Genomic DNA, 26,024 nt, shown 5'->3' on the forward strand with positions numbered 1-26,024 from the left:
ACAAAGATACAATCTCACCTGTTCAGTAAGTAATATTGAGGTATTGCTGTATTTTTTACTTGTTTCTGATCCAAGTGTAACAAATCTTAGGAGAAACAGTGTTAAGGATATGCACCAGATGACTAGTTCCCAATTGTAGTGACAATCAAGGAAGATCTCATGCACATGAAGTAACTAAATAAAAAAGGCAACATGAAGAAAACAGTATGATTCAAATGATTTCTTTTTCAAAGAAAACATCACCTGACAATCTGATAGGTGCAAACTGATCTCTTTGTTGCTTCAAGTTTACTTTTCTTGATTTCTCTGGGAGGATATGTTTCATATGCCTACTAATTACTGCATTTTCTCTTCTGTAAGTAATTTCTTATATTCAATATCTATTTTTTTAAGTTTGTCTGAGTAATAAAGCTATTTAAGTCATATATTTTTCTTTTTTATTATCTTTTTTTATTTATTAGATAGAGACAGCCAGAAATCGAGAGGGTGGGGAAGAAAGAGAGGGAGAGAGAAAGAGACACCTGCAGCCCTGCTTCACCGCTCACAAAGCTTTCCCCCTGCAGGTGGGGACCGGGGGCTCGAACCTGGGTCCTTGTGCATTGTAACATGTACACCCAACCAGGTGTGCCACCATCCGGCCCAAGTCATATATTTCTCGAATACCTCGTCCCAGACTGTCTTTAACATTTATGTGTCTTCTGTAGTATTTGGAAATTACAATGTGGGGCAGGGAGAAAAATATAATGGGGCTGGGGAGATGACATAATAGTTATGTAAAGAGACTCTAATACGTGAGGCAACAAAGCTCCCAGAGTTCAATCCCCAGCACCATTATAAGCCAGAGCTAAGCAATGTTCTGGCTAAAAAACAAAATATATATAATGAAAATTTGCAGAAGTCATAGGTCAGGCAAAAGTCTAAATATTTATTATCTGGCTTTCTACAAAGGAAGCTTTAATTCTTGCACTGAGGGGGGAAAAAAAGATCATTTTTATTGGAGATCCGTCTGGAAAATTCACACAAGGCTAGATATAGACCTTCCATATGATCCAGTAATTCCTCTCCGGGGGTTATACCCCAAGGACTCCATAACACCCAACCAAAAAGAGGTGTGTACTCCTATGTTCATAGCAGCACAATTCATAATAGCTAAAACCTGGAAGCAACCCGGGTGCCCAACAACAGATGAGTGGCTGAGAAAGCTGTGGTATATATACACAATGGAATACTATGCAGCTATCAAGAACAATGAACCCACCTTCTCTGACCCATCTTGGACAGAGCTAGAAGGAATTATGTTAAGTGAGCTAAGTCAGAAAGATAAAGATGAGTATAGGATGATCCCACTCATCAACAGAAGTTGAGTAAGAAGATCTGAAAGGGAAACTAAAAGCAGGACCTGACCAAATTGTAAGTAGGGCACCAAAGTAAAAACCCTGTGGTGAGGGGTAGACATGCAGCTTCCTGGGCCAGTGGCAGGTGGAAGTGGGTGGGAGGGATGGGTCACAGTCTTTTGGTGGTGGGAATGGTGTTTATGTACACTCCTAGTAAAGTGTAGTCATATAAATCACTAGTTAATTAATATGAGAGGGGGAAAATTAATTGTATGTCTCAAAGTTTTTAAAACACAGACTGAGTCTTTTAAATATATAGGCTGTGTATTTGATATGCGGACTCTCTCAAAAGCCTAGACCAAGTAGATCAGAAGCAACCAATAGCACAGCTATATACAAGATACTGGGTACTATACAGCAAACCCTAACAAAAGGACTTTTCAAAGTTAACCCAATTACCAAATAATGTGATGATAACATTAACTATCGATTGTCTTTTTGAACCCTAAGACAGCAGGAACCTCACATCGCCACTATAGAGACTCTACTTCCCCCAGTCCTGGAACCTTTGGATAGGGACCACTTTCCTGTATGCCTCTCCCAATCCATATCAAATAATATTGCACCTGCCGATTGCAACCTAATCAACACGACTGCCACCTCAACATGCTTCACTTCAGACTGTGTCCAGAGACTTCACGTGTGGAATGACAACCCTTCAGCTTCATTACTCGGGTGAGACCTTTCCTTTAATAGTACACTCTAATTTCATCTCAGGTAGTTCACTTTCTAACAAAGTCCCATAACCTAGATATACACCAGTTTCTGTGAGAGAGAGCTTATGTGCACACGTATCCATAAACTACTGCAAAATATATACCTGAAAGCAGGATTACACTAGAGTTTGCAGTGAGTACCTCCCTAACACTTCCTCTCCACTATTCCAAGCTTGGGATCCATGATTGCTCAACAAATTGTTTGGCTTCATATGTTAACTCTCTTTTCAATCACCAGGTTCCAGATGCCACCAGGATGCTGGCTAGGCTTCCCTGGATTGAAGACCCCACCAACGTGTCCTGGAGCTCAGCTTCCCCAGAGACCCACCCTACTAGGGAAAGAGAGAGGCAGACTTGGGGTATGGACCGACCAGTCAACGCCCATGTTCAGCGGGGAAGCAATTACAGAAGCCAGACCTTCTACCTTCTGCAACCCTCAACGACCCTGGGTCCATGGTCCCAGAGGGATAGAGAATGGGAAAGCTACCATGGGAGGGGGTGGGTTATGGGGATTGGGTGGTGAGAACTGTGTGGAGTTGTACCCTTCCTACCTTATGCTTTTGTTCACTAATCCTTTCTTAAATAAAAAATTTAAAAATTAAAAAAATTAAAAAAAAAAACAAGATACTGGGTACTATACAGCAAACACTAACAAAAGGACTTTTCAAAGTTAACCCAATTACCAAATAATGTGATGATAACATTAACTATCCATTGTCTTTTTGAACCCTAAGACAGCAGGAACCTCACATCTCCACTATAGAGACTCTACTTCCCCCAGTCCTGGAACCTTTGGATAGGGACCACTTTCCTGTATGCCTCTCCCAATCCATATCAAATAATATTGCACCTGCCAATTGCAACCTAATCAACACGACTGCCACCTCAACATGCTTCACTTCAGACTGTGTCCAGAGACTTCATGTGTGGAATGACAACCCTTCAGCTTCATTACTCGGGTGAGACCTTTCCTTTCATAGTATTCTCTAATTCCATCCCAGGTGGATCACTTTCTAACAAAGTCCCATAACCTAGATATACACCAGTTTCTGTGAGAGAGAGCATATGTTCACACGTATCCATAAACTAGTGCAAAATATATACCTGAAAGCAGAAGTACACTAGAGTTTGCAGTGAGTACAGTACTCCCCCAACACTTGCTCTCCACTATTCCAAGCTTTGGGTTCATGATTGCTCAACAATTTGTTTGGCTTTGTATGTTAACTCTCTTTTCAGCCACCAGGTTCCAGATGCCATCAGGATGCCGGCCAGGCTTCCCTGGACTGAAGACCCCACCAATGTGTCCTGGAGCTCTGCTCCCCCAGAGACCCACCCTACTAGGGAAAGAGAGAGGCAGACTGGGAGCATGGACTGACCAGTCAACGCCCATGTTCAGCGGGGAAGCAATTACAGAAGCCAGACCTTCCACCTTCTGCAACCCACAACGACCCTGGGTCCATGCTCCCAGAGGGATAGAGAATGGGAAAGCTATCAGGGGAGGGGGTGGGATATGGAGATTGGGTGGTGGGAATTGTGTGGAGTTGTACCCCTCCTACCCTATGGACTTGTTAATTCATCCTTTCTTTAATTAAAAAAATAAAAATAAAAATAAATAAAAATAAAAAGATCATTTTTATATTGTTTTTTATGTGACTGTACCCATTATTTTTGACCCTGACTTTCTATAAAAACATTTTAAATAATTTATCTATAAAGTCAACTGGATGATCTATAATCATATACATTATGACCTTGCTTTTTTTCTTTTCAATATTTATTTATTTACACGAGAAAGAAAAGGAGAGAAAGAACCAAAGTGTCACTCTGATACAAGTGATGGTGGGGACTGATTTGGGACCTCATGCTCAAGAGTTCAATCCCTTATTCACTGTGTCACCACCTGTACCATGACCTTGCTTTATTTTTTCCTAAACAACTTTATATCTAAAGTACTGGTTGGTACTTTCCATGAAAATACTGACTTAAAGTGAGAAAGACTCCTTATACCTGATATGAAAGCAAGTACTTCCAATATAACATCTTAAATACAAAGTTTGCTCCAGATCTTGAAATATAGACTTTATTGGATTAGGGACAGTACATTCTAATCACTGTATTATCTCTACCAAATATATTGACATGTTACTTTTTGTGATGATCACATTTTTTTCTATTTTAAGAAATAAATGGAACTCATAGATAAATTTTCTGAACCTGAATCTTAGCATTCTATGAATAAATAATTTGATTATGGCATATTAATGTTAACTATGTATTAAATTGTTGGCCTAATGGAACCCCACCTCTCCAGAGCCCTGCCCCACTAGGGAAAGATAGAAAGAGGCTAGGAGTATGGATCAACCTGCTAAAGCCCGTGTCCAGTAGAGAAGTAATTAACAGAAGAAACTAGCCCTTCCACCTTCTGCACCCTATAACAATACTGGGTCCACACTCCCAGAGGGATAAAAAGTAGGAAAGCTTTCAATGGAGGGGATGGGATGTGGAACTCTGGTGATAGGAATTGTATGGAATTGTACCCTTCTGATCCTATGGTCTTACTGATTATTAAATCAATCAATAAAAAACTGTTGGCCCACCCTTTTAGTATATTCTTGAGACATTTTATATGTAAATGAATAAGGGCAGTTAACTTCTAGTTTTTCATTTTTCATCGATTTCTGCAGTATTGCTATCAAGGTTATATTAGCTTCATTAGTTAGGAGAGTATTCTCATTTTTTTCCCATTCTCCAGTTCTTTTATTTGAGATTCTGACAAAGTTACTCTGTAAAACACATGAGCTAAGGTCAGCAAAATAGCTTACTTGGATAATGTACTGCTTTGCTATGTGTACAAACCAGGTTCAAGCCCAGCTCCCACTCTATTAGACAAAGCTTCAGTGCTGTGGTTCTTCCCACCCACCTCACACCTCCCCCTGCTCTCAGATCTTTGTCTATCTGAGGAAAAAAAATGGGTCTAAAGGATTTTTGTTGGTGGTGGGTCTTCAAATACTGCTGTATGGCTACAGCTCTCCTCAGGTTTTCAATGACTCTTTGGACTTTTTAAATTATGCCTTTCTACAAAATTGTCCACCTAAACTTTCAACTTTAATTACTAACATATCAGTACTCTTAAAAAATCCTCAGCAGTGCCAGAAATTTACAATTTAACACTGTAATTATATATGTGTGTGCATTTTTAAATTTCAAATAACAATTCTTTCTGCTGCTATCACTGTTTTCTGTTTAAACTCCATGTGGTTAAATCAGGTGATCTATATACAGCATTTGTCATGTTGTACTAGTAATACTTAGGAATATTTGACAAACTATCCTCATGCCTGAGGAGAATATGTATTCTCTAGTTTTAAAACTATTATTATTATTATTTATTTATTTATTTATTTAAGAAAGGAAAACCATAGGGTATGAGGGGTACAAGTCTACACAATTCCCACCACCCAATCTCCATATCCCACCCCCTCCCCTGATAGCTTTCCCATTCTCTATCCCTCTGGGAGCATGGACCCAGGGTCATTGTGGGTTGTAGAAGGTGGAAGGTCTGGCTTCTGTAATTGCTTCCCTGCTGAACATGGGCGTTGACTGGTCGGTCCATGCTCCCAGTCTGCCTCTCTCTTTCCCTAGTAGGGTGGGTCTCTGGGGAAGCTGAGCTCCAGGACACATTGGTGGGGTCTTCAGTCCAGGGAAGCCTGGCTGGCATCCTGATGACATCTGGAACCTGGTGGCTGAAAAGAGAGTTAACATACAAAGCCAAACAAACTGTTGAGCAATCATGGACCCAAAGCTTGGAATAGTGGAGAGCAAGTGTTGGGGGAGTACTGTACTCACTGCAAACTCTAGTGTACTTCTGCTTTCAGGTATATATTTTGCACTAGTTTATGGATACGTGTGAACATATGCTCTCTCTCACAGAAACTGGTGTATATCTAGGTTATGGGACTTTGTTAGAAAGTGAACCACCTGGGATGGAATTAGAGAATACTATGAAAGGAAAGGTCTCACCCGAGTAATGAAGCTGAAGGGTTGTCATTCCACACGTGAAGTCTCTGGACACAGTCTGAAGTGAAGCATGTTGAGGTGGCAATCGTTGCATTGATTAGGTTGTGATCGGCAGATGCAATATTATTTGATATGGATTGGGAGAGCCATACGGGAAAGTGGGCCCTATCCAAGGGTTCCAGGACTGGGGGAAGTAGAGGCTCTATAGTGGAGATGTGAGGTTCCTGCTGTCTTAGGGTTCAAAGAGAAAATCGATAGTTAATGTTATCATCACATTATTTGTTAATTGGGTTAACTTTGAAAAGTCCTTTTGTTAGGGTTTGCTGTAAAGTATTATTATTATTTTTGTCATTGCCAGGGCTTCACCATTTTGGGATGACTTTTCAGGGGGAAAAATGGGTAGGGCATAACATCAAAGTTTCCTCCACTGAGGCAGGGGTTGGGTTTGAACCTAGACCACATTTTAATCTATATAATTTTTAGATACATAGTCATTATTTTTTATCTGCCTTGCCTATCAATTACTGAAAGAAATGTGTTGAAACCTCCCAATGTGGTATTTTAGCTTCTCACTGCAGTGCAATTAATTTTGGCTACATGTAGATATATTTGAAGCTATATGACTATATCTATATAAGTTTGGATTGTTAGATTTTGATAATTTTTTTAAAAAATCTATCCTTATCTTTAATAATGTTCATGTATTACACTCTACTTCATTTATTATTAACCCAAATTCAACAGCTTTTTCTCCAATAGCCTTTGCCTACAATATTTTCCCTACCTTTTGCCCTCAAATATCTTCCCAAGTGTTATGTTTGATGTACCTTTTGTTGACAGCAATAAATAAATTTCTATATTTATGAGACAGCACTATTATGGAATATGCTTCAGGAATATGAAAAATAAACTTGAAACTCACAGATGCAATAAGATGTATGTAAAGTCTTTCGGGGCCAGGTGATGGTGCACCTGGTTACATGTTACAATGTGCAAGGACCCAGGTTTGAGCCCCCATCCCCACCTGCAGGTGGAAAGCCTTCTCAGGGTGAAAAAGTGATTCAGGTATCTCTCTCCCTATTACTCCCTTCCTTCTAGATTTCTATCTGTCTCTATTCAACAAATAAAGACTTTTTTAAAAAAATTAAAAATAATAATATTTTAAAAAATAATTCAGTCTTTCCCTTTTAGCTGCTGTCAGGTTTTTTTTTCAATTTCAATAGATCGAAAGATTCAAAAGTGAAGGAGAGGGAGGGTGCTGAGGGGATTGGGGATTCAGTGTCCTATGATAAAGGTAAATAACAATTTGGTGCAGGGTGAGTATGCTGACATTTATCTTGGAGAGCTGTGAAACTGGACCCATATGACAGTAGTCTTATAAGTCAACACTTCTTCACTTAACGTGATAGAGGGGGAATTTTTTCCCCTTAGCAATCAGTGTGTGAAGTACAGGACTTATACATGTGAATTCCCAAGTCTTATCTCCAGCACCACATATCACAGAACAAACCTATGGTCTCTCTCATAAAGTAAATAAATACTTTAAAAACATTTTTGGTATTCTGTAGTTTTTCTATAATGCATCTAATGGCTCTATTTTACTGCTACCTTTTGTTTGCATCATATTCTCTAAGTTAGAAAATTAATATTTTGGGGGGCTGGCAGTGGCACACCCGGTTAAGTGCACATACCACCATGTGCAAAGACCTCAGTGTGAGCCCCCGCTGCCTACCTGCAGCAGGTATGCTTCATGAGCAGTGAAGCGAGTCTGCAGGTGTCTATCTTTCTCTCGTCCTCTTTATCTCCCCTCCTTCCTCAATTTCTCTCTGTCCTGTCAAATAAAGTAGAAGGGGAGGGGAAGGTTGCCAGAGGCAGAAGATCTGTAGTGCTGGCATTGAGCCCTTGTGATATTTGCCCACCCTAGTGGCAATAAAAAAAAAAAAAAAAGAAAAGAAAAGAAAGAAAGGAAGGAAGAAAGTATTTTTCATAAATTCAGAAAAATTCAATCTCTCTCTAAATACTGTTCTCCCATATTTTTTCCTTATGAAATTTGCACTAGGTAATCAATCAACTTTGGCTTAATCATAGTGCTGGGAATTGAACATGGGAACTCGGAGCCTCAGGCATTAAATTCACCTGTATAACCATTATACTATCTCCCCAGCCCCATATTTCCACCTCTTATTGTGTTATTAAGTTGATGGGAATACTGTTTTCTCCTCTTCCATCTTTTCACTGAAATTGTAGGCATTTAAGGGTTCCAACTTAATGTTGCAAGCATGAACAAAGAGTAATACATGTTGACCTTATTCTTTCCTATGCAAGCACAAATTATAAATCTCCAGGACACTAAGAATGGCAATGTTCCTTACTGCTTTACCCTACTTCTGACAATGTATTAATACATATACTTATTGATCTGGGGTTTTTGTTTGTTTGTTTATCTTCATTTTAGGCTTCTATATCTTGTAAACTCAGCTAAGTATATAATATATATTAAAAACTCATATACACATATTAAAAAGCTGTGGGGAGACAGCTCAGTGGTAGAGCACAGGGATTGCATGAATGAGGTCCTAGGCACAATCTCTAGCACTATATATGCCAGGGCTGGGCAGTACTGTTTTTTTTTAATCTCATGAAAATAAAAATAAATAAATCTATAAAATCTGAACCCCCCCACCCCGAGACTTGTTTAGTATTTTAAAGTAGAGAGAAAAAAGTAAATTAACTAGTATGTCATATACTTAAAATGGAAATTTAAATATTATAGAATAAATTATATCCTGAGATTCCCTGAGATACTTTTGTCTTTCCTGACAAATTCTGATCACTCAGATTTTTTTTAATAGATCAAAGCAGTCATGTTACAGTGATAATTGGCGTAATAATAATGCAAATATCTTTCATGCCTAAGGCTCTTAGCTCTCAGCTTCAATCCCCAGCACCCCGGCAAACCAGAGCTGAGCAGTGCTCTGATGTGAGAGAAAAGAAGGGAGGGAGGGAGGAAAGAAGGGAGAAAGGAAGGGAGGGAGGGAGGAAGGAAGGGAGAAAGGAAGGGAGGGAGGGTAAATAAAGTAAGACAGAATTGTGAGAAATAGTCTGAAACAATTTAAGGACTCCAGCCACTAGTAAGTTTCTTCTAGTAAGTATAGACAACTAGATGAATTATAGATTGAATACTAATTATGATGTGTACAACCATTAGGCATTTAAAAATATGCTAGTTTCAGTTCATGACCTAAAGATGAATAAGACTTCGTCCACTAGAGGGAAAAACTTTAAAAGTTCATTTCAAACTATGTGTAATTAGGCTTACACATATTATTATTGTGATTGTTATTAGAAAATCTCTTAAACTGAGTATTTACAGATCAAATTATTCAAATTCTGTACAAAAAAAAGTTTACTTACCTGGGCACAACAGATAAACACAACTGAGATAGTCAACAAGAACGCAGATGAAACTATTACATCGACTGATCGTTGAGGACCTCGACGCTGGGGGCAAAAAAAGGGAAAAAATTTTAAATATATTTACAAATTAGCAGCCAATTTCCATGCTGATTCATCATTGCAAGATGATCATACCTTATAATGCTGAATATATCGCTAGTCTGTCAGATGAGTTTTAATTATGAAGTATTATTTTCTAAGGATTTGTAATACAGTGAAAATGGTGAATACATAGCATAGAGTTCCTAGCATGATTGTCAAACACTTCATTTTGTCAAACACTAGTCATGTATATAGAAAGTGTTTCTTGAGCTATTGCTCAGAGTGAGGTACTTTCATAGGAGCTAGCAGAAAACTCACACTACAAGGCTCACAATTACAGATGTAAAAGTATGGGATAAATGTTAAGAGAGAAAGGTACAAGATGTTTTCAGAAAGTGATAAGAAATTTGGTGTCAATATTACTTCTTTAGAGAGATCTTCCCAGGCCCACACCATTTCCTATTTGGGCATTGGGGTAAGGGCCATGATGGCACATGGTAGTGTTCTAAGCAGAAAGAAGAGCATGCAAAGTGCATAAAAAAGGAACCTCTAGAGAGGGGCTCACGTTCCTGCATGCTTCTCTCAATTCATACCAAATGATATTCCATCTGCTGATCCCAACCTAATCAACACAACGAGTACCACCTCGGTATGCTTCACTTTGGACTGTTTCCAGAGACATCAGGTATAGAATGTCAACCCTTCAGGCTCATTACTCAGGTGAGACCTTTCCTTTCATAGGATTCTCTAATTCCATTTCAGGTGATTCACTTCCTATCAAAGTCACAAAACCTAGATATAGACCAGGTCCTATGAGATAGGGCATATGTTCACATGTATCCATAAATTAGGGCAAAATATATACCTCAAAGCAAAAATGCATAATAGTCTGCAGTGAGTCAATACATGCAGCAAGCAAGTAGAAAGACCTAAAAAAGACACCATAAAGTTCCTAGTGAAATAGTGTCTACTTAGACTTAGATAACCTCCTCACCTACTTCCTATTATACTTCCCTCAGTCACTCTGAAGCTAACCTTACCAAAGTAAGGACTACAAAAGCTGAATAATGGCAAGAGACAGGGATACTTCAATGATGACTCTTTAGTCACTACCAGGCCACCCCATCAGCTGGGGAGTCCTGAGATTCCCAAATAGACATGATGGGGCTACACCTCAAATAGATCCCTCTCTCCATTGTTACTAGTCATCTCTATCAGGAACACCACAATAGACCCTGTTGTGGCCCCCCCATAGGACCTTGCCTCCAACGTGGATCAATAACAGTAGAGACTGTTCCATCCTCTGAAGGGAGGCTGGACAACATACTCTATGTTCCACCTGAGGAAGATGAGTCCTGAAATAGGGGCAGCTTGGAACGTTCCTAGTCATGACCACCGAATGTGAGCTCAGATCTACAGGGATGCAGAGGTCACATAGGCTCCTAAGCTGAATATGGGCCCCAGATGACATTAAATCGATCGGGTTTACAGTCAGCAATATTTATACACCTTTCCCATATTTGAGAGCTACTCTCTTCCCTGATCCAGCTTTCTGGTCCTTTTTCCAGCCATGACATCATCTCCCCAGATAATAAATTGGATCCACCTGCATATCAGATGTTGAGCTCAGGAAAACAAAACAAAACAAAACAACTAGTACAGTCATGGGCCCTTTGGAATATAACTATAATAGGCCTACTAACTATCTACAAAACAGAGACTCCCCAACTCTTCATCTGCACTAATCCAGCCTTTAGGTTCATGATTAGTCAATAACTTGTTTGGCTTTATGTGTTAACTCTTCTTTTAGCAACCAGGTTCCAGATGCTACCATGATGCCAACCAGACTTTCCTGGGCAGACAACTCCACCAATGTGTCCTGGAGCTCTGATTCCCCAGAGCCCCACCTCTCTAGGGAAAGAGAGAGGCAGTCTGGGAGTATGGATCAACCTGTCAACGCCCATGTTCAGCGGGGAAGCAATTACAGAAGCCAGACCTTCCACCTTCTGCAACCCATAATGTCCCTTGGTCCATGCTCCCAGAGGGATAAAGAATTAGAAAGCTATCAGGGGAGGGAATGGGATATGGAGTTCTGGCGTGGGAAATGTGTGGAGTTGTACCCCTCTTATCCTATGGCTTTTGTCAGTGTTTCCTTTTTATAAATTAAAAAAAAAGGAAAAATTGTAGTGAAAAAAAAATAATAAAAGTCTGAAACAGTTTAGTGTGCAGGAATGCAGGGAGAAAAGTGTTTAAAAAATAAGACAAGAAAGACTGGTATAGGAGGTAGATTACCAAGTACATTATTATTTCTGTTAATGTTATCCTAAGAACAACAGATACTTTTATCAAAAGTTTCAAGATTTATGTATATTTCTTTTAAACCTGGTAAAATAATGAACAAAGTATTAGCACTAAAAGACTAGAAGTCAATATAATTGCTGGGAGGCCAATAAAAAGACAATTGCAGTAGCCCAATGCATAAGATGAGGCCCTAGGTACAATGATAGATTCAATTAGGGTGGAAGAAATGAAAACAAAGAGAAACAAATATATTCCAGATATATTCTGGAAGTAGAAAAAGTGGAAATTGATGATAAATTAGATGTTGAAAATGTAAGAAAGGAAAGTAAGTGTCAACAGATACTTCCTAATAGCTACCTATTTAAAACCAATTCTTGGGTCTAGGGTTACATGTTTGCCTCCCTGAATGTATAAACTTCCAAAGGTAGAGACTTTTAGCTCATCAGTAGTGAAGAGCACATGGTTAATATTCAATAAATGTTTATTAACTAAAATAATCAGTGTACAGAAGAATGTAATACTCTTAAGGATGCTAGTGAGGGTAAGATTTGAGGTAAGTAATGACCACAGAAGTGTCATGAATGAGAAAATACATCTATGTCATTTTGTAGCAGTTATTAGTGGAGATTTAGTGAGCTGAATTCATAAGTTAAAGTAATGAGCAGAAAAATTATTTTTTAAATACAATGATCTATAGCATGAAAATGCCTTCACTTCTTTCATTGTTACTTCAAAATTAAAAGTATAAAGACCCAGGCATGACAGAGGATATTTGGTTTGGAGTAAACTTTTATGATCATTCGATACATAGTGAAATTTATTATAAATTATGTAATAATGAAAAAAAATTCTCAGATGTGTTTTTTATAAAACTAATTCAGATATTTTCCACTTCCATAGATGTATATTTATTTATTTACTTTTATTGTTTAGAGGCAGAAAATGAAAGGGAAGGGGAAGATAGCAAGGGAGAGAGACAGAGATCTCTTCAGCACTGCTTTGCTGGTTGTGAAGGTCTCCTACTACAGGTGGGAATAGGCGGCTTGGCTTGAACCTAGGTCCTGGTACACTGTAACATATGTGCTTAACTGTCTTGCCCTCCATATCTGAGTTTGTATGCCTTACTTCCATAACTGGAAAATTATTTTAAAAGATTAAAGAAGTTGAATGGCATGAGGAGACTGATAACAGAAATGCAAGTTTACATTTTTATCTTTTTAATTAATAAATTATTTTTTTATTTTTACCAGAGCACTGCTCAGCTCTGGCTTATGATGGTATAGGGGATTGAACCTGAGACCTCAGAGCCTCAGACAATAAAGTCTCTTTGCATAACCATTATGTTATCTCCCCCACCAAGTTTGCATTTTTAAAACAACAGACCACTTCAATGCATGATGCCACTTGTTGGGATTTTTTTTTTTTTAATTCTTTTTAAAGCAGTGAGCTCCCTCTGCTGGTGTTTGATAACCATTCGCCATAGAAAGAAAATTTCTTAATCTTGGTTTTTAATGAGCAGAAGTTAGATTTATGAACATAAACTACTCTTGGAATCATTTACCAAACATGCATTTAAGTCTTTTAGGGTTCAGATGTCTTAATCTAAAAAAAAAAAAAATCAGTAAACCACTTTTGGATGTTTGTATATGAACCAAAAAGAGTGTGACCACATGGCACGAATATGATTATGTATGTGACTGTACATCAGATATCCATACATTCTTACTAGTCACCTTAAAACTATCACAGAGAGTCAGCACATTGAATACTTCACAATGACTCTACCTTAAGATAGGAACGAAGAGATAGCCACATTTTTATATTTTGAACTTTCTTCAGCCGGAAATGAGGAACTTCTGATTTTCGAGCTCTCCTCGCTGATGTTAGGTGTCCAAACAGTTTTGCAAAAAGTAATCGCTAAAAGAGGTAAAGATAATGATTATTTTTTTTAAATGTTGTCATGAACAAAAATCAATAAAATATGAATTTTTTATATTATGTGGTTAATTACTATAAAAACAAAACAAAACAAATAAGTCAAATTAATTTAACAAGATACTAAAGGAATATTTTGATTATAAAGTAGATAAAATATCCTATATTCAGAAGTCTATGTTATACTCACCTGTTTATAAGTTCGTTCAGCTACACAGAGCAAAAAGAAGAAAATCCACACAAGAGATACACGAACCACAAAACTTATTATGACCATAGAAAGAACTATAACATCTTCATTAGAACCAAATGCAATCATACAAAGTTCTGAAGCAGAATGTGTTGTAAGTTGTTCCAAGTCTGTAGCTTGGGAGAGTCGGAAAACAAATGGAGTTAAACCCAGAATTAGAGAAATTGCATTTCCAAATATCTGGTATCCTATTCCTGGTATATGGCTGTTCACCTTTATAGAGAAAATGAAAAAAAAAAAAAAAGCACATAAATTTTAACTACTATATACTGAACTTATATTGAACATTATTTTGATTGTAACAATATGAAATCACTTTGTTAAAAGCTTTAATATGTGAATAATTAAAATTTACTCCAAGTTTGAGATCCCACAAGTAAATTGCAATTCAGTATTTCATTTAAAAAACTGGTCCTTATCACCGACCAGTCAACGCCCATGTTCAGCGGGGAAGCAATTACAGAAGCCAGACCTTCTACCTTCTGCAACCCACAATGACCCTAGGTCCATGCTCCCAGAGGGATAGAGAATGGGAAAGCTATCAGGGGAGGGGGTGGGATATGGAGATTGGGTGGTGGGAATTGTGTGGAATTGTACCCTCCTACCCTATGGTTTTGTTAATTAATCCTTTCTTAAATAAAAAAAAAAAACTGGTCCTTATCATATCTCTAGTTCAATAAGTAAATAAATACGAACGACTAAATTGTCTTGGTCTAACCCACATCTTGAAAAAATTATCTCATTTTAAATAAATTCATGAACACAATATTAAAGATGAAATCTTATATTCACTAATTTTCAGTTCATTAAAGGAAAATATAAGGATGAGGAGACAGCACAGTGGTTCAGTCCCCAGCACTATCATAAGGCTGAGATAGTGTTCTGGTGTGTGTGTGTGTGTGTGTGTGTGTGTGTGTGTGTGTGTGTGTGTGTGTGTGTGTGTGTGTGTGTGTGTGTGTATGTTCCTCTCTTTGTTGTTAAGATATTTTTTTTAAAAAAAGAATAATCTAGAATTATACTTATTTGTCTGTGTTTTTCTTGAAGGAACTCAACACACAAATGGACATCAACTTTAGAATGGAGAATTGTGTTAGAATGAGAAAAAATTAAATAAGAAAAAAATGGCTTAGCGGATTATTAAATAAAAAAGGAAACCAGAAAGTAAAATAATGCTAAGTTATACAACTGTTACCATGGGATGGGTATGGGGCCAGGTGGTGGCACACCTGGTTAAGCACTCACATTATAGTGTGCAAGGACCCTGGATTAAGTCCCTGGTCCCCATTTTCAGGGGGAAAAGCTTCACAAGTGATGAAGCTGAGCTGCAGGTGTCTCTGTCTCTCTCTCTCTCCCCTTCTCCCCTCTTAATTTCTCTTTGACTCTATCCAATAATAAATAAATAAATGAAATATATATATTAAACACATGGGATGGGTATTAAATATCTGGCTAACTTTTATCATTAGATTATAAATTTAATTTGCTAGTTAGTTAATGGTATAGAGCACCAAAAGGATCCAAGTGTCTAGACACTCTTCAGTAGCTATTCATTGTTCACACTAATATAAAATTGAAAGTAGATCAATTTCTAAACCAAGTAATTGTAGCTCCTGCTGCTCACAAAGTATGCTCAGTAGTTCAAATGTTCAAAGAATACAGAATTTCAATTTAAATCATGCCCTGTTATACAGAAGAATCAGGTAAAATTAGAGGACAGAAATAATCTCGTAAATAAAATTTAAAAGAAACTGAAAATAAAATCTGTAGTATTTGAACTCTAGTTCAGACTACTCACAACCTGTACCAATTAGCGGCAATACTTCTTATATTTACATAGACAAACATGCATAAATGCAAATTTTCTAGATTGAGAAAAAAACATGTCTTCACCAACGCTTTTATATGTCTAGCAGCTACTCAATTTGATCCACTGAAAGTAAAAGAAATAATGCAAGAGAGGGTATTTTTTAGATTATATCATCTATTACTGGTCAGAAGAGTAAAAATATTAAAGATGAGAATGGATTCACGACAAATTATTGTTTAAATCACAAAAGGAATCAAACATACAAGTTTTTACAAGCTGAAGAAACAGTTACTGAAAATTGTATTCTGGTAGTTATTTATCTTATACTCAAATGAAATTTTAAAACTTACTCTGTTCATTATCATCCCGCTGATCTCAAGTACAGACATGTCTGCTTTCTTACAGTCATTTCCTTCCCATACTATAGCACTGATTTTTTCTAATCCTGGGTGGGAGCTATGAAGCCAGGGTAAATGACTCTATAAAAAAAGGAAATAGAAACTGGTGAAAACACTTACCATATTTCATAAATAAAACATATTGTGCACATGTAAAGTGTATCTGAAAAAAAGCACTCAGTTGTCAATCTATATAGTTACTGATATACTAATGTTCAAAGACAAATACATATCAAATTGTTTTCGTGACTGCAGGACTTATACATACTATCAAATTTGACTGCTAAGATTTGATCACCTTTGCAAGACTGAATTGTGTTACAATCTCATCCTAAAAGAGACTTCCTCACACACCTACCGTTGATATTTTATTTTAGCTACTGTTCTGTTTTTTAATCTGATATTCCTCCAAAGGATTAATTTATATTTTCCTTCTAAGCAGACAAGTATTACAAACGGAAGCATACAGAACTAAAAGTATTTTCAGAGCAAAATAAATAAATTTCTCAATGCATTGAGAAATTTTAAAAAATGGAAAGCTTTAACATAAAGGATCAGATACTTAAGGGTTTTTTTTTTTTTGGTTGCTTTACATATAAAATTAAAAAATTCAAATAGGACAATGGATCAGATACTTAAGTTTCTTTGTTTACTTTAGGTGGTGGCATACCTGGTTGAGTATACAGGTTATAATGCACAAGGGCCCAGGTTCAAGCCCCAGTCAGTCCCCACCTGCACGGGGAAACTTTGCAAGTGGTGAAGTAGTGCTGCAGGTATCTCTCTGTCTCCCTCCCTCCCTCCCTTCCCCTTCCCTCTCAATTTCTGACTATATCTAATAAAGATAATAAAAAAAAATAAAAAACACTCATAAAAATTTTACATAGGAAAGTTGGGTGTTAGAGACAGAAACAAAAATTGATTATATGCTGACTTTTATATTAGACACTAAGAGAAATAAAGATTGAGCCCCAAACTGGAGTAGATTTGTCTAAATGAAAGAACTTTATCACATATCCCATTAAACTAAATTCTAAAATAAAAAGAATTCATTCTAGCCACATTAATTCTCTATAAGACAATGTGGGGGTTAAAGTACAGTAATGATATGTTTCTATTAACTTAAGGAACACAGTAATTTCCTCTAGGGAAAGTAATGTTATGTGGTTCAATTCAATTAAATTAACGTTATAAGACAAACAATTACAATAATGTATAAGGAAATATATGAATAATTATTATTTTCACTTTATACATTAACTTTCTTTTTATAAAGCTAAATATGCTATGTTTGCTATAAACAGAATAAATACAAATGATAATGGTAGGCAAACCATACTGCAGTGGTCATGCTATTGGACAATCTTTTACATTTAGTTGTTTGATTACAAAGAGCCTTTATCTAGAGCTTGTTTATATAGTACTTTAATATGTACTAAACTTTATTCTATATATCTCACTACCAGAGAACCCTAAGACTCATGGGGTACTACTTATGAACAATCAACTTAATTCCTCAAATGATGTTTTGTCATTTATCCCCCAACAAAGTATTCTAGTTTGAGAGAAACATTAATAACTTGCACCAAAGTATGTATCAAACTTTCCCAGGAGATTTACTAGCAATGAAACATAATGGGTGGTCCGGGAGGTGGGGCAGTGGATAAAGCACTAGATTCTCAAGCATGAGGTCCTGAATTCAATCCCAGGGTGATGTCTGGTTCTTTCTTTCTCCTTCTATCTTCAAGATTAAGTAAATAAAATCTTAAAACAAAAACAAACAAAAAAACAATGAAACATAGTGGAACTAAAAAGCCAGAAACAAACTATCTAAAAACTTTTGAGTCATGGGGGGTCAGGCGGTAGCGCAATGGGTTGGGAGCACGTGGCGCAAAACACAAAGCGAGCCCCCGGCTCCCCACCTGCAAGTGAAGCAGGCCTGCAGGTGTCTATCTTTCTCTTCCTACTCTGTCTTCCCCACTTCTCTCCATTTCTCTGTCCTATCCAACAACGAACAACATCAACAACAATAATAACCACAACAAGGGCAACAAAAGGGGGAAAAAAATGGCCTCTAGGAGCAGTGGATTCATGGTACAGGCACTGAGCCCCAGCAATAACCCTGGAGGCAAAAAAAAAAAAAAAAAAAATCAAGGGAGTCGGGCGGTAGCGCAGCGGGTTAAGCCCAGGTGGCACAAAGCACAAGGTCGGCATAAGGATCCCGGTTCGAGCCCCCGGCTCCCCACCTGCAGGGGAGTTGCTTCACAAGAGGTGAAGCAGGTCTGCAGGTGTCTATCTTTCTCTGCCCCTGTCTTCCCCTCCTCTCTCCATTTCTCTCTGTCCTATCTAACAACGACAACATCAATAACAATAATAACTACAACAACAGCGAAAAACAAGGACAACAAAAGAGAAAATAAATAAGTAAAATATTTTTAAAAAATAAGTGAAAAAAATATCAAAAACAAACAAACAAAAAAAACTGTTGATCCTGAGAAGCAAGATATCAACCACTAATCTATAGGCTTCTTTTTAAAAAGAAAAAATCTTGAAGCAAGAATGCAGGCCCCTCTCTGTCCCCCCAACCCCTTTCAATCTCTTCCTTCCCTCTCAATGTCTCTATCCCAAAATAAATAAAATATTTTAAAAAGTAAAAATCTTATCCTGTAATAATGAATTAAAGACCCTTCTAATTTATGAAGCAAAACACATTTACTTCAAGAAGGTCCATTTAGAAATAGTGAGAAAAAAAGCCCAAAGAATTCTTCACTGTTTTTCCAAAACTACTCATTTTGTCTAGCAACCTTTCCACTACTCTAAACTAGCATGTGATATCATTTTTCCATTTCCAGAAAGCAAAAAGGTAAGAAAAATGACAGCAACTAAAAAGCTGGTGAATCTACAAAGGATTAATTTTTAAGACTCTATCTATTTCTGTGTGTGTATTATATGTGTGTTGCTCAAATGTTTTCTGAAAAAGTCCTGTTGAAACATGTTCTGCCTACAGTGTATATGGAGGGCTGCATTACATGAAACACTTTTTAAAAGAATCAGGGAAAACAGAGAAAGCCCATTTTATACTTTTATCACATGTCTCAGGTTCAATCACCCCACCACCATAACCACCATAAACTAGAGCTGAGCAGTGCTCTCTGGTTATTAAAAAAAAAAAAAAAGGCTTTACCTACTAAATAATGAATTTTAACTGAATATGGCTTTACATTTTATTACATACTCAGTGTGACTATAGTGGTAACTATTTCTGCTATGAAAAATGTTTTGTGATTATTATTACTATTATTTGACTCCAGGGTTATCATTGGGGCTTGGTGCCAGCACTACAAAGTCACTGCTCGTGGTTGCCATTTTTTCCGTTTTATTGGATAAAGACAGAGAGAAATTGATAGGGGAGGAGGAGATAGGGAAAGAGAAAAACACCTGTAGACCTGCTTTGCCACTTGTGAAATGTCCCCCTTGCAGGTGGGAAGCCAGGGGCTCGAACTAGATCCTTGTGGTTACTTGAGCTTTGAACTTAACTGGGTGTGCTTAACGAGATGTGCCACTGCTGGCCAACCACATATGTCATTATTTACAAAAAAGAAAAAAAAAAAACACCTAAAAACAAACTTTGTAACATACTAAATAACATACATTGATTTATTCATGAAGAAGAATTTTTCTATCTTTATGGCTGCCAGAATACGTTCTTCAAAACCTAACATGGACCTTAGTCAAATAAGAAAAACCACTAAAGGGAGTTAATTTTCATTATTATGAAAACAAAGAGCTTTTGTTTTAGAAGTCCTAGAACAAAAAGCCTGTATAAATCAAATTGTTAATCTGAAAGTAACACCAATGAGAAATCTGAGATACTACATAATTTGATATGCAGAGTACTTTTTAAAAATTATCTTACAGAAAAGTGAGCACAGTATGATAGATTTAGGACCAATTTATGCATGCTAGCCACAAAATTCCTAAGTCATTTATAAAAAGCTTGTCATATTGGAGGGGGCTGCTTTATACATTCACTCAAACTAATTAGACACCTACTATGTACCAGCACTGTGTAGTAAAACAATGAGCAAAAGAACGTTAAGTCCTGATACTTATTGTGTAACTGGGAAAATAACTCACAGGCATTTTCCTAAACCGCAGTTTTAGTTATTACCATCAGTGAAGATGACTAACTCAACGTCTTATTCTACGTTGATTTTTTGTTTGTTTGTTTTCTGGGACTTTCTACCATGCTCATGGCCACACCCTGGACCTTGTCACCACACAAAATTACTCTTATTTTTTAAATGAGTCTTTAGCCACAACCTCTCATCTTAGGTCTCTTAAGCCTTTGATTTTAATGCATGTGTCTCCTGGAACATACTTATTTTTCCATCTACCAGGGCTTATTTGATTTCATTTCCTTTTCATTTAGCATGTTCAAACACTCACCAGATTCTCTATTTAAATTAATATGCCATCCCTTCTGTCTCATGAATAACAACTATTGAATGAATGTTTATACTGGGGGACTTTGACTGCATTAACATTTAACCTTGATTTTCTCATTTTTATCCTAAAAATTACACTGTCATAGTTTATGAGGATTTTATAGTGCATCTACTATTACTTTGTTTTGTGTCTGGTATATAGTAAATTCTTATTAGCTAATTAAAATCACTATATTCCAGAACTATCATACAGTTGTGTTGAACAGGAAATTATGAATTCATAGTTTCAGATTATAGCTCAACCTCCAACAATCTGGCAGTATGACGCTTTAAATATGTTTATGGGTTTGAAAACATGCAAAGCTCCATCCACAAGGTCCCTATCTTATCATCTCCTTTCTTGTTAACTGAACCTCTGGGGGCAGGATGGGAGCTGTACATTACCATGTACCTCATACATTACCATGTGTAAGGATTCTGGATCACAGCTCCAACCCCCACCTGCAGGGGACAAAGTTTCACAAGCGGTAAAGCAGTGGCACAGGTGTCTCTGTCTCTTCCCCTCCCTACTTTGCCTCCTCTCTCAATTTCTCTCTGTCCTGTCAAATAAAAAAGTTGGGGGGGGGGGCAGAGAGAGATGGGGGACAATGACTGCCATGAGTGGTGGATTCATTGTGCAGGCACTGAGCCCAGTGATAGCAGTGGTGGTAATAAAGAACAGTGATCGTGGTCCGGGAGGTGGCACAGTAGATAAAGCACTGGATTCTCAACCATGAGGTCCCAAGTTTGATCACCAGCAGCACATGTACCAGAGTGATGGCTGGTTCTTTTGCTCCTCCTATCTTTCTCATGAATAAATAAATAAATAAATTCTTTAAAAAAAAAAAAAAAAGAACAGTGATCATCAGGCACTATTTTCTTTTTTTTTTTAAATTTTTTATTTATAAAAAGAAAACACTGACTGAACCATAGAATAAGAGGGGTACAACCCCACACAATTCCCACCACCAGAACTCCATATCCCATCTCCTCTCCAGATAGCTTTCCTATTCTTTAAACCTCTGGAAGTATGGGCCCAAGGTCATTGTGGGATGCAGAAGGTGGAAGGTCTGGCTTCTGTAATTGCTTCCCTGCTGAACATGGGTGTTGACAGGTTGATCCATACTCCCAGATCAGGCAATATTTTCTTCCTCGCTTCAAAAACTTTTCCTCCTATCTCAGATATGTTCCTCTTGAATGGTTCAAGTTGAAGGTTAACCTTTCTAAATATATTTTCCTTTCAGAATTCTAGAAATTTCTTTATGCAATTTCACTTTCCAGTATCTTGGTAGTCTTCCCTACTGTTTTCTACATAAAATATGTGCTTAGATATCTTCTGAGATGTGGGGACAAAGATATTCCTTCAACTATATTTCAATCTAATTACTACTTCACATTTTACAAACTTGAATGGCTCTCAGACTTCATTTTTGCTCTTCATCTCTTTGCAGTTATTCTCTTGACACTTTTCCTTTAGTGGAAATCAAACCCACAAAAATGTGTGTGTGCGTGCACACACACACACACACACACACACACACACACACACACACACACATATACACATACACATTCATTTTTATTTATGTAGTGATATGGATATAAACTAGGGTCTCAACCATGCAAAACACACATTCTACTACTGAGCCACCCTGCCAACCCCAATTGAAACATTTTAAATATATTCAGAACATATGGCTTCATCATATTTTAACTTTTCCCCTTATTTACTCCATATTTTAATTGAAAACATCATAAGCAAATTTGAAACCTACTTGCACCCTTTGCTGCTTTTACTCTTCTATTTCCCCAATCTGTTATCCTAAATTGGTTTGTTATCCCCTTGTACATTTTTATACACTTACTGCATAAACTTTTATGCATAAACAGTCACTTTGCATGTTTAAATGACATATTGTAATGTGTGCGCTTAACCAGGTGCGCCACTACCCGGGGCCCCCCAAATGACATATTGTAACATAACTCTAAAATTTGATTTTTTTTTTATAAAAAACTAAATTAATGAAATTTATTCCTATGGATACATGTAGCTCTGAGTTCATTCAATTTCACTACTGTCTATTGTTTTATCATATGGCCATGATTTTATCAACTCTATCATTGTAAGCTATTATTTTTGACTTTTCACTAACACATACAATGCAGTGAACATTACTGTCTCTATGTGCAAATCTTCAGCAATTTCCTCGGAAGTGGAAGAGTAGACAGACTTGCTCAATTTTACTATATAATGACAGACTCTCCACAGCAGTTGGGGTTACATAAACATCAGCACTGAGGAGCCAGGATAGTTCACCTAGTAGAGTATGTCCTTACCATGCAGAACACCCTAGGATCAAGCCCTGGCACCACATGGCAGTACCATGGACCACATCAGGGGAACTCCATGAATGGTGGAGCAGTGCTATAGTATCTTTCTCCTCTCTCTCTAAAATAAAGAATGAAAAAACTGGCTCAGGGTGGTAGTATCACCTAAGCCCAGGGGTCCTTGTGCTACATTATAAAAAAGTCAACATTAGGAGAATTTACCTCATATTTGCCACCACTGAAAATTGTCAGATTAAAAGAAAATGGACAGTCTGATCAATAGGAAATGGTATCTCACTGTTCTGATCCATATTTTCTTTATTACTAGCAAGACTGGTAATCTAGGTAATGGTTATGTGCTCTATATAGTAAATATTTTATTGTTAACAGACTTTCTATTCTGTTCCACTGCTCAGAACTTCCCCACCACTACTCATTTGTGGTACCAGGGTTCGAATGTGAGTACACAAGGCACACATCCTACTCAGTGAGCAAGCTCTCTAGCTCCTATGTCTAATTTTCTAAGAGCTTTCTTATAGCTTTAGTATTAGGATTCATGAGGAGCTGGAAAAGAGAGAAGAAAATGAGGAATAGTTAGGGTTTTAAATGACTACTGTGATTCTGGACTGGTAAATGAGTGGCTAGAGATGCCAGTCACCATGATTTTGTGTGGCAAAAAAAACCATTTTGCAGGAGTTTGGTCAAGTGTGAATACTGGTGAAACACTCAAATGAAGATAACCTATAGATCTGTGTTGTTCAATCTGGTAGCATAATCACATATATCTGTAATGTGTCTAGTCATAATGAAGTGTACTATAAGAATTCATATTGGATTTTGAAGAAATATAAAATGTTGGGAATATCTTATCAGTATGTCTCATGTTAGTTATACATTGAAGTGGTAATAATTTGAATGTACTGGGTTAAATGATATGTTAAAATTAACTTTACCTTTTAGATAATTTTAATGAGGCTACCAGAAAATTTATAATGACACGTGACTCTGATTATATTTTTGTTGGATAGCATTACTCCAGGCACTTGGAGATATAAATTTGATAATTCATCAACTGCAGATTTATGAATTACAATCCTATAGGCTGAGTTGAAGTCATAGGTGAAGGCCAATCTGACTATGTATCTAAAACACAATTTGACTCATAAAACTCCATTTACTAAAAACTTCTCAGTAACTTGTCCTTGCAAGATGAGAAAGAGACCCATAATATAAATACCAAGATCCAATGTTTCAATGAAGTCAGACCACAGCTCACAAAAAAGAAAAAATACACAGAAATATTAATTTAATTGAACATAAGCTTTTCCTTTACTTCCATAAAATTTATACATACATTCAAATGAGCTGGACTGATAATGCCCATAATCAACACTGTAAACCAACCTGATGAAAAGGGTCGTCTCTATATTCTTTTTTCACACATGGATTAATTTGAGGATTTTCCACATCTGTCTCACTGGTACAAGATGAACGGCATTCTGCACAATGTAACAAGTCTTCCCATAATACATCTTCTGTTTCAGACTCTGGCCTTGTGCTCTCAGAATCCTGTCTGGAACTTGAACAGCGAGAGCTGCAACTAGTACCCGATTTAGGGACATCCTGAAATCAAGATAGTCTTTGACATTAATGCAATTTATGTGTCCTTTCCAATTCAAAGGATACTATCAGAAGCCTATACTGTTACTTGTTGCTAAAACAACAAATTCACTGTCAAATGACAGTGTAATGTAATAGCAAAATATTAAAGATGCATAGTTAGATTTAAAGAGTAACAAATCTCACATCAAAATTTATTTGATTTCATATCTCAGCCCAAAGGTTATTTTACATTCAAAGGGTTTGCCTATTTTCAAACAAACCTTACAGAATTCAGGCAGGCAGAAATTAGCCTAAATTCTATGGGCTGTGTAGTTAGTGACTATTAACCCATTTTAAATGATAATGTTTAATGTTTCTTATTATAGTCTTATTTTTAGCAAAAATAGGAAGACTTAATGTATCTGTTTATGTTTTTCAAACAAAAGGTTCAATAAACTGACATAAAATCAGTTAATAACCTAAATTGGGAAGGTAATTACTAAGTTGTGTTTTTGAAACAATCTACTGTGTAGAAGTGAAATCTGTCACAAGTTGAATAATTTCTAATTAATGCACTTTTCTCTCTTATGAATTTTAATATATAAAATAAATATTTGAGCAATTATTTATTTGAACTAATTCAAAACAGCTTTACTGAATAACCATCTTTGCAACCAAAGTATGCTCAAACTTTTAGATTTGCTTTTAGCTGTCCTCTGTCACTAAGGCTTGTCAATTCTATCTTTAGAATGTTTTATATATTTTTTTCTATTTGTTTTCCCCATCACAGTCTACAATGTAGACTGCCATTCATGTCTGATTGCTGTAAGACCTTCTAGAAGACCTCTTTGCTCTACATTAACCTTCCTGAAAATGCAGCTCTCTACCAAATAACGTTCACATTTCTTAACCCAGAAAACATCTTCAAATATGATATATATACATATATATGTATATACATATATATGTATATATATATATATATATATATTCCACTTTATTTCCCTACAATTTTCTCCTCCAGCAACAATGGGCAAATGCCCTAGCAACTAAAACATGGTCTGCTTTTTGGTACTCAACCCTGATCATGTTCTTATGCATTATAAGTCCTACTTTCACTTACTGCCTACTCAAGAAACTGTCAAGAATACCATCTCTACCTCCTTCTAGTTGATTTCAGTCAGCTACCAATGAAGAATAAAACTACTGAATTTAAAGATATATTGACAATTAAACAAGCATCTGCAGCTTTTTATACAAAACTTAGTACAGAGCAGAGGTTCTATAAAAGTTT

General features: G+C 36.8%; 1 protein-coding gene across 8 annotated transcripts in view; it reads right to left on the minus strand.

The window, feature by feature from the left end:
* PHTF2 (putative homeodomain transcription factor 2) overlaps positions 1-26,024 on the minus strand; it is a 129,326-nt gene that overhangs the window by 8,040 nt on the left and 95,262 nt on the right. For 6 of the 8 annotated variants that reach the window (XM_060196348.1, XM_060196346.1, XM_060196350.1 and 3 more), the window contains 6 exons: positions 24,533-24,751; positions 16,269-16,397; positions 14,052-14,324; positions 13,712-13,843; positions 9,542-9,628; positions 19-174 (listed from right to left, as the gene is read on the minus strand). In XM_060196348.1, coding sequence (XP_060052331.1) covers positions 19-174; positions 9,542-9,628; positions 13,712-13,843; positions 14,052-14,324; positions 16,269-16,397; positions 24,533-24,751 — 996 coding nt within the window. Of the gene's footprint in view, positions 1-18; positions 175-9,541; positions 9,629-13,711; positions 13,844-14,051; positions 14,325-16,268; positions 16,398-24,532; positions 24,752-26,024 lie in introns of those variants that run through there. The other 2 variants (XM_060196349.1, XM_060196354.1) reach the window with 2 other exon arrangements.

The sequence above is a fragment of the Erinaceus europaeus genome, chromosome 8, assembly GCF_950295315.1.
Source record: "Erinaceus europaeus chromosome 8, mEriEur2.1, whole genome shotgun sequence".
Classification (NCBI taxonomy): Eukaryota; Metazoa; Chordata; class Mammalia; order Eulipotyphla; family Erinaceidae; genus Erinaceus; species Erinaceus europaeus.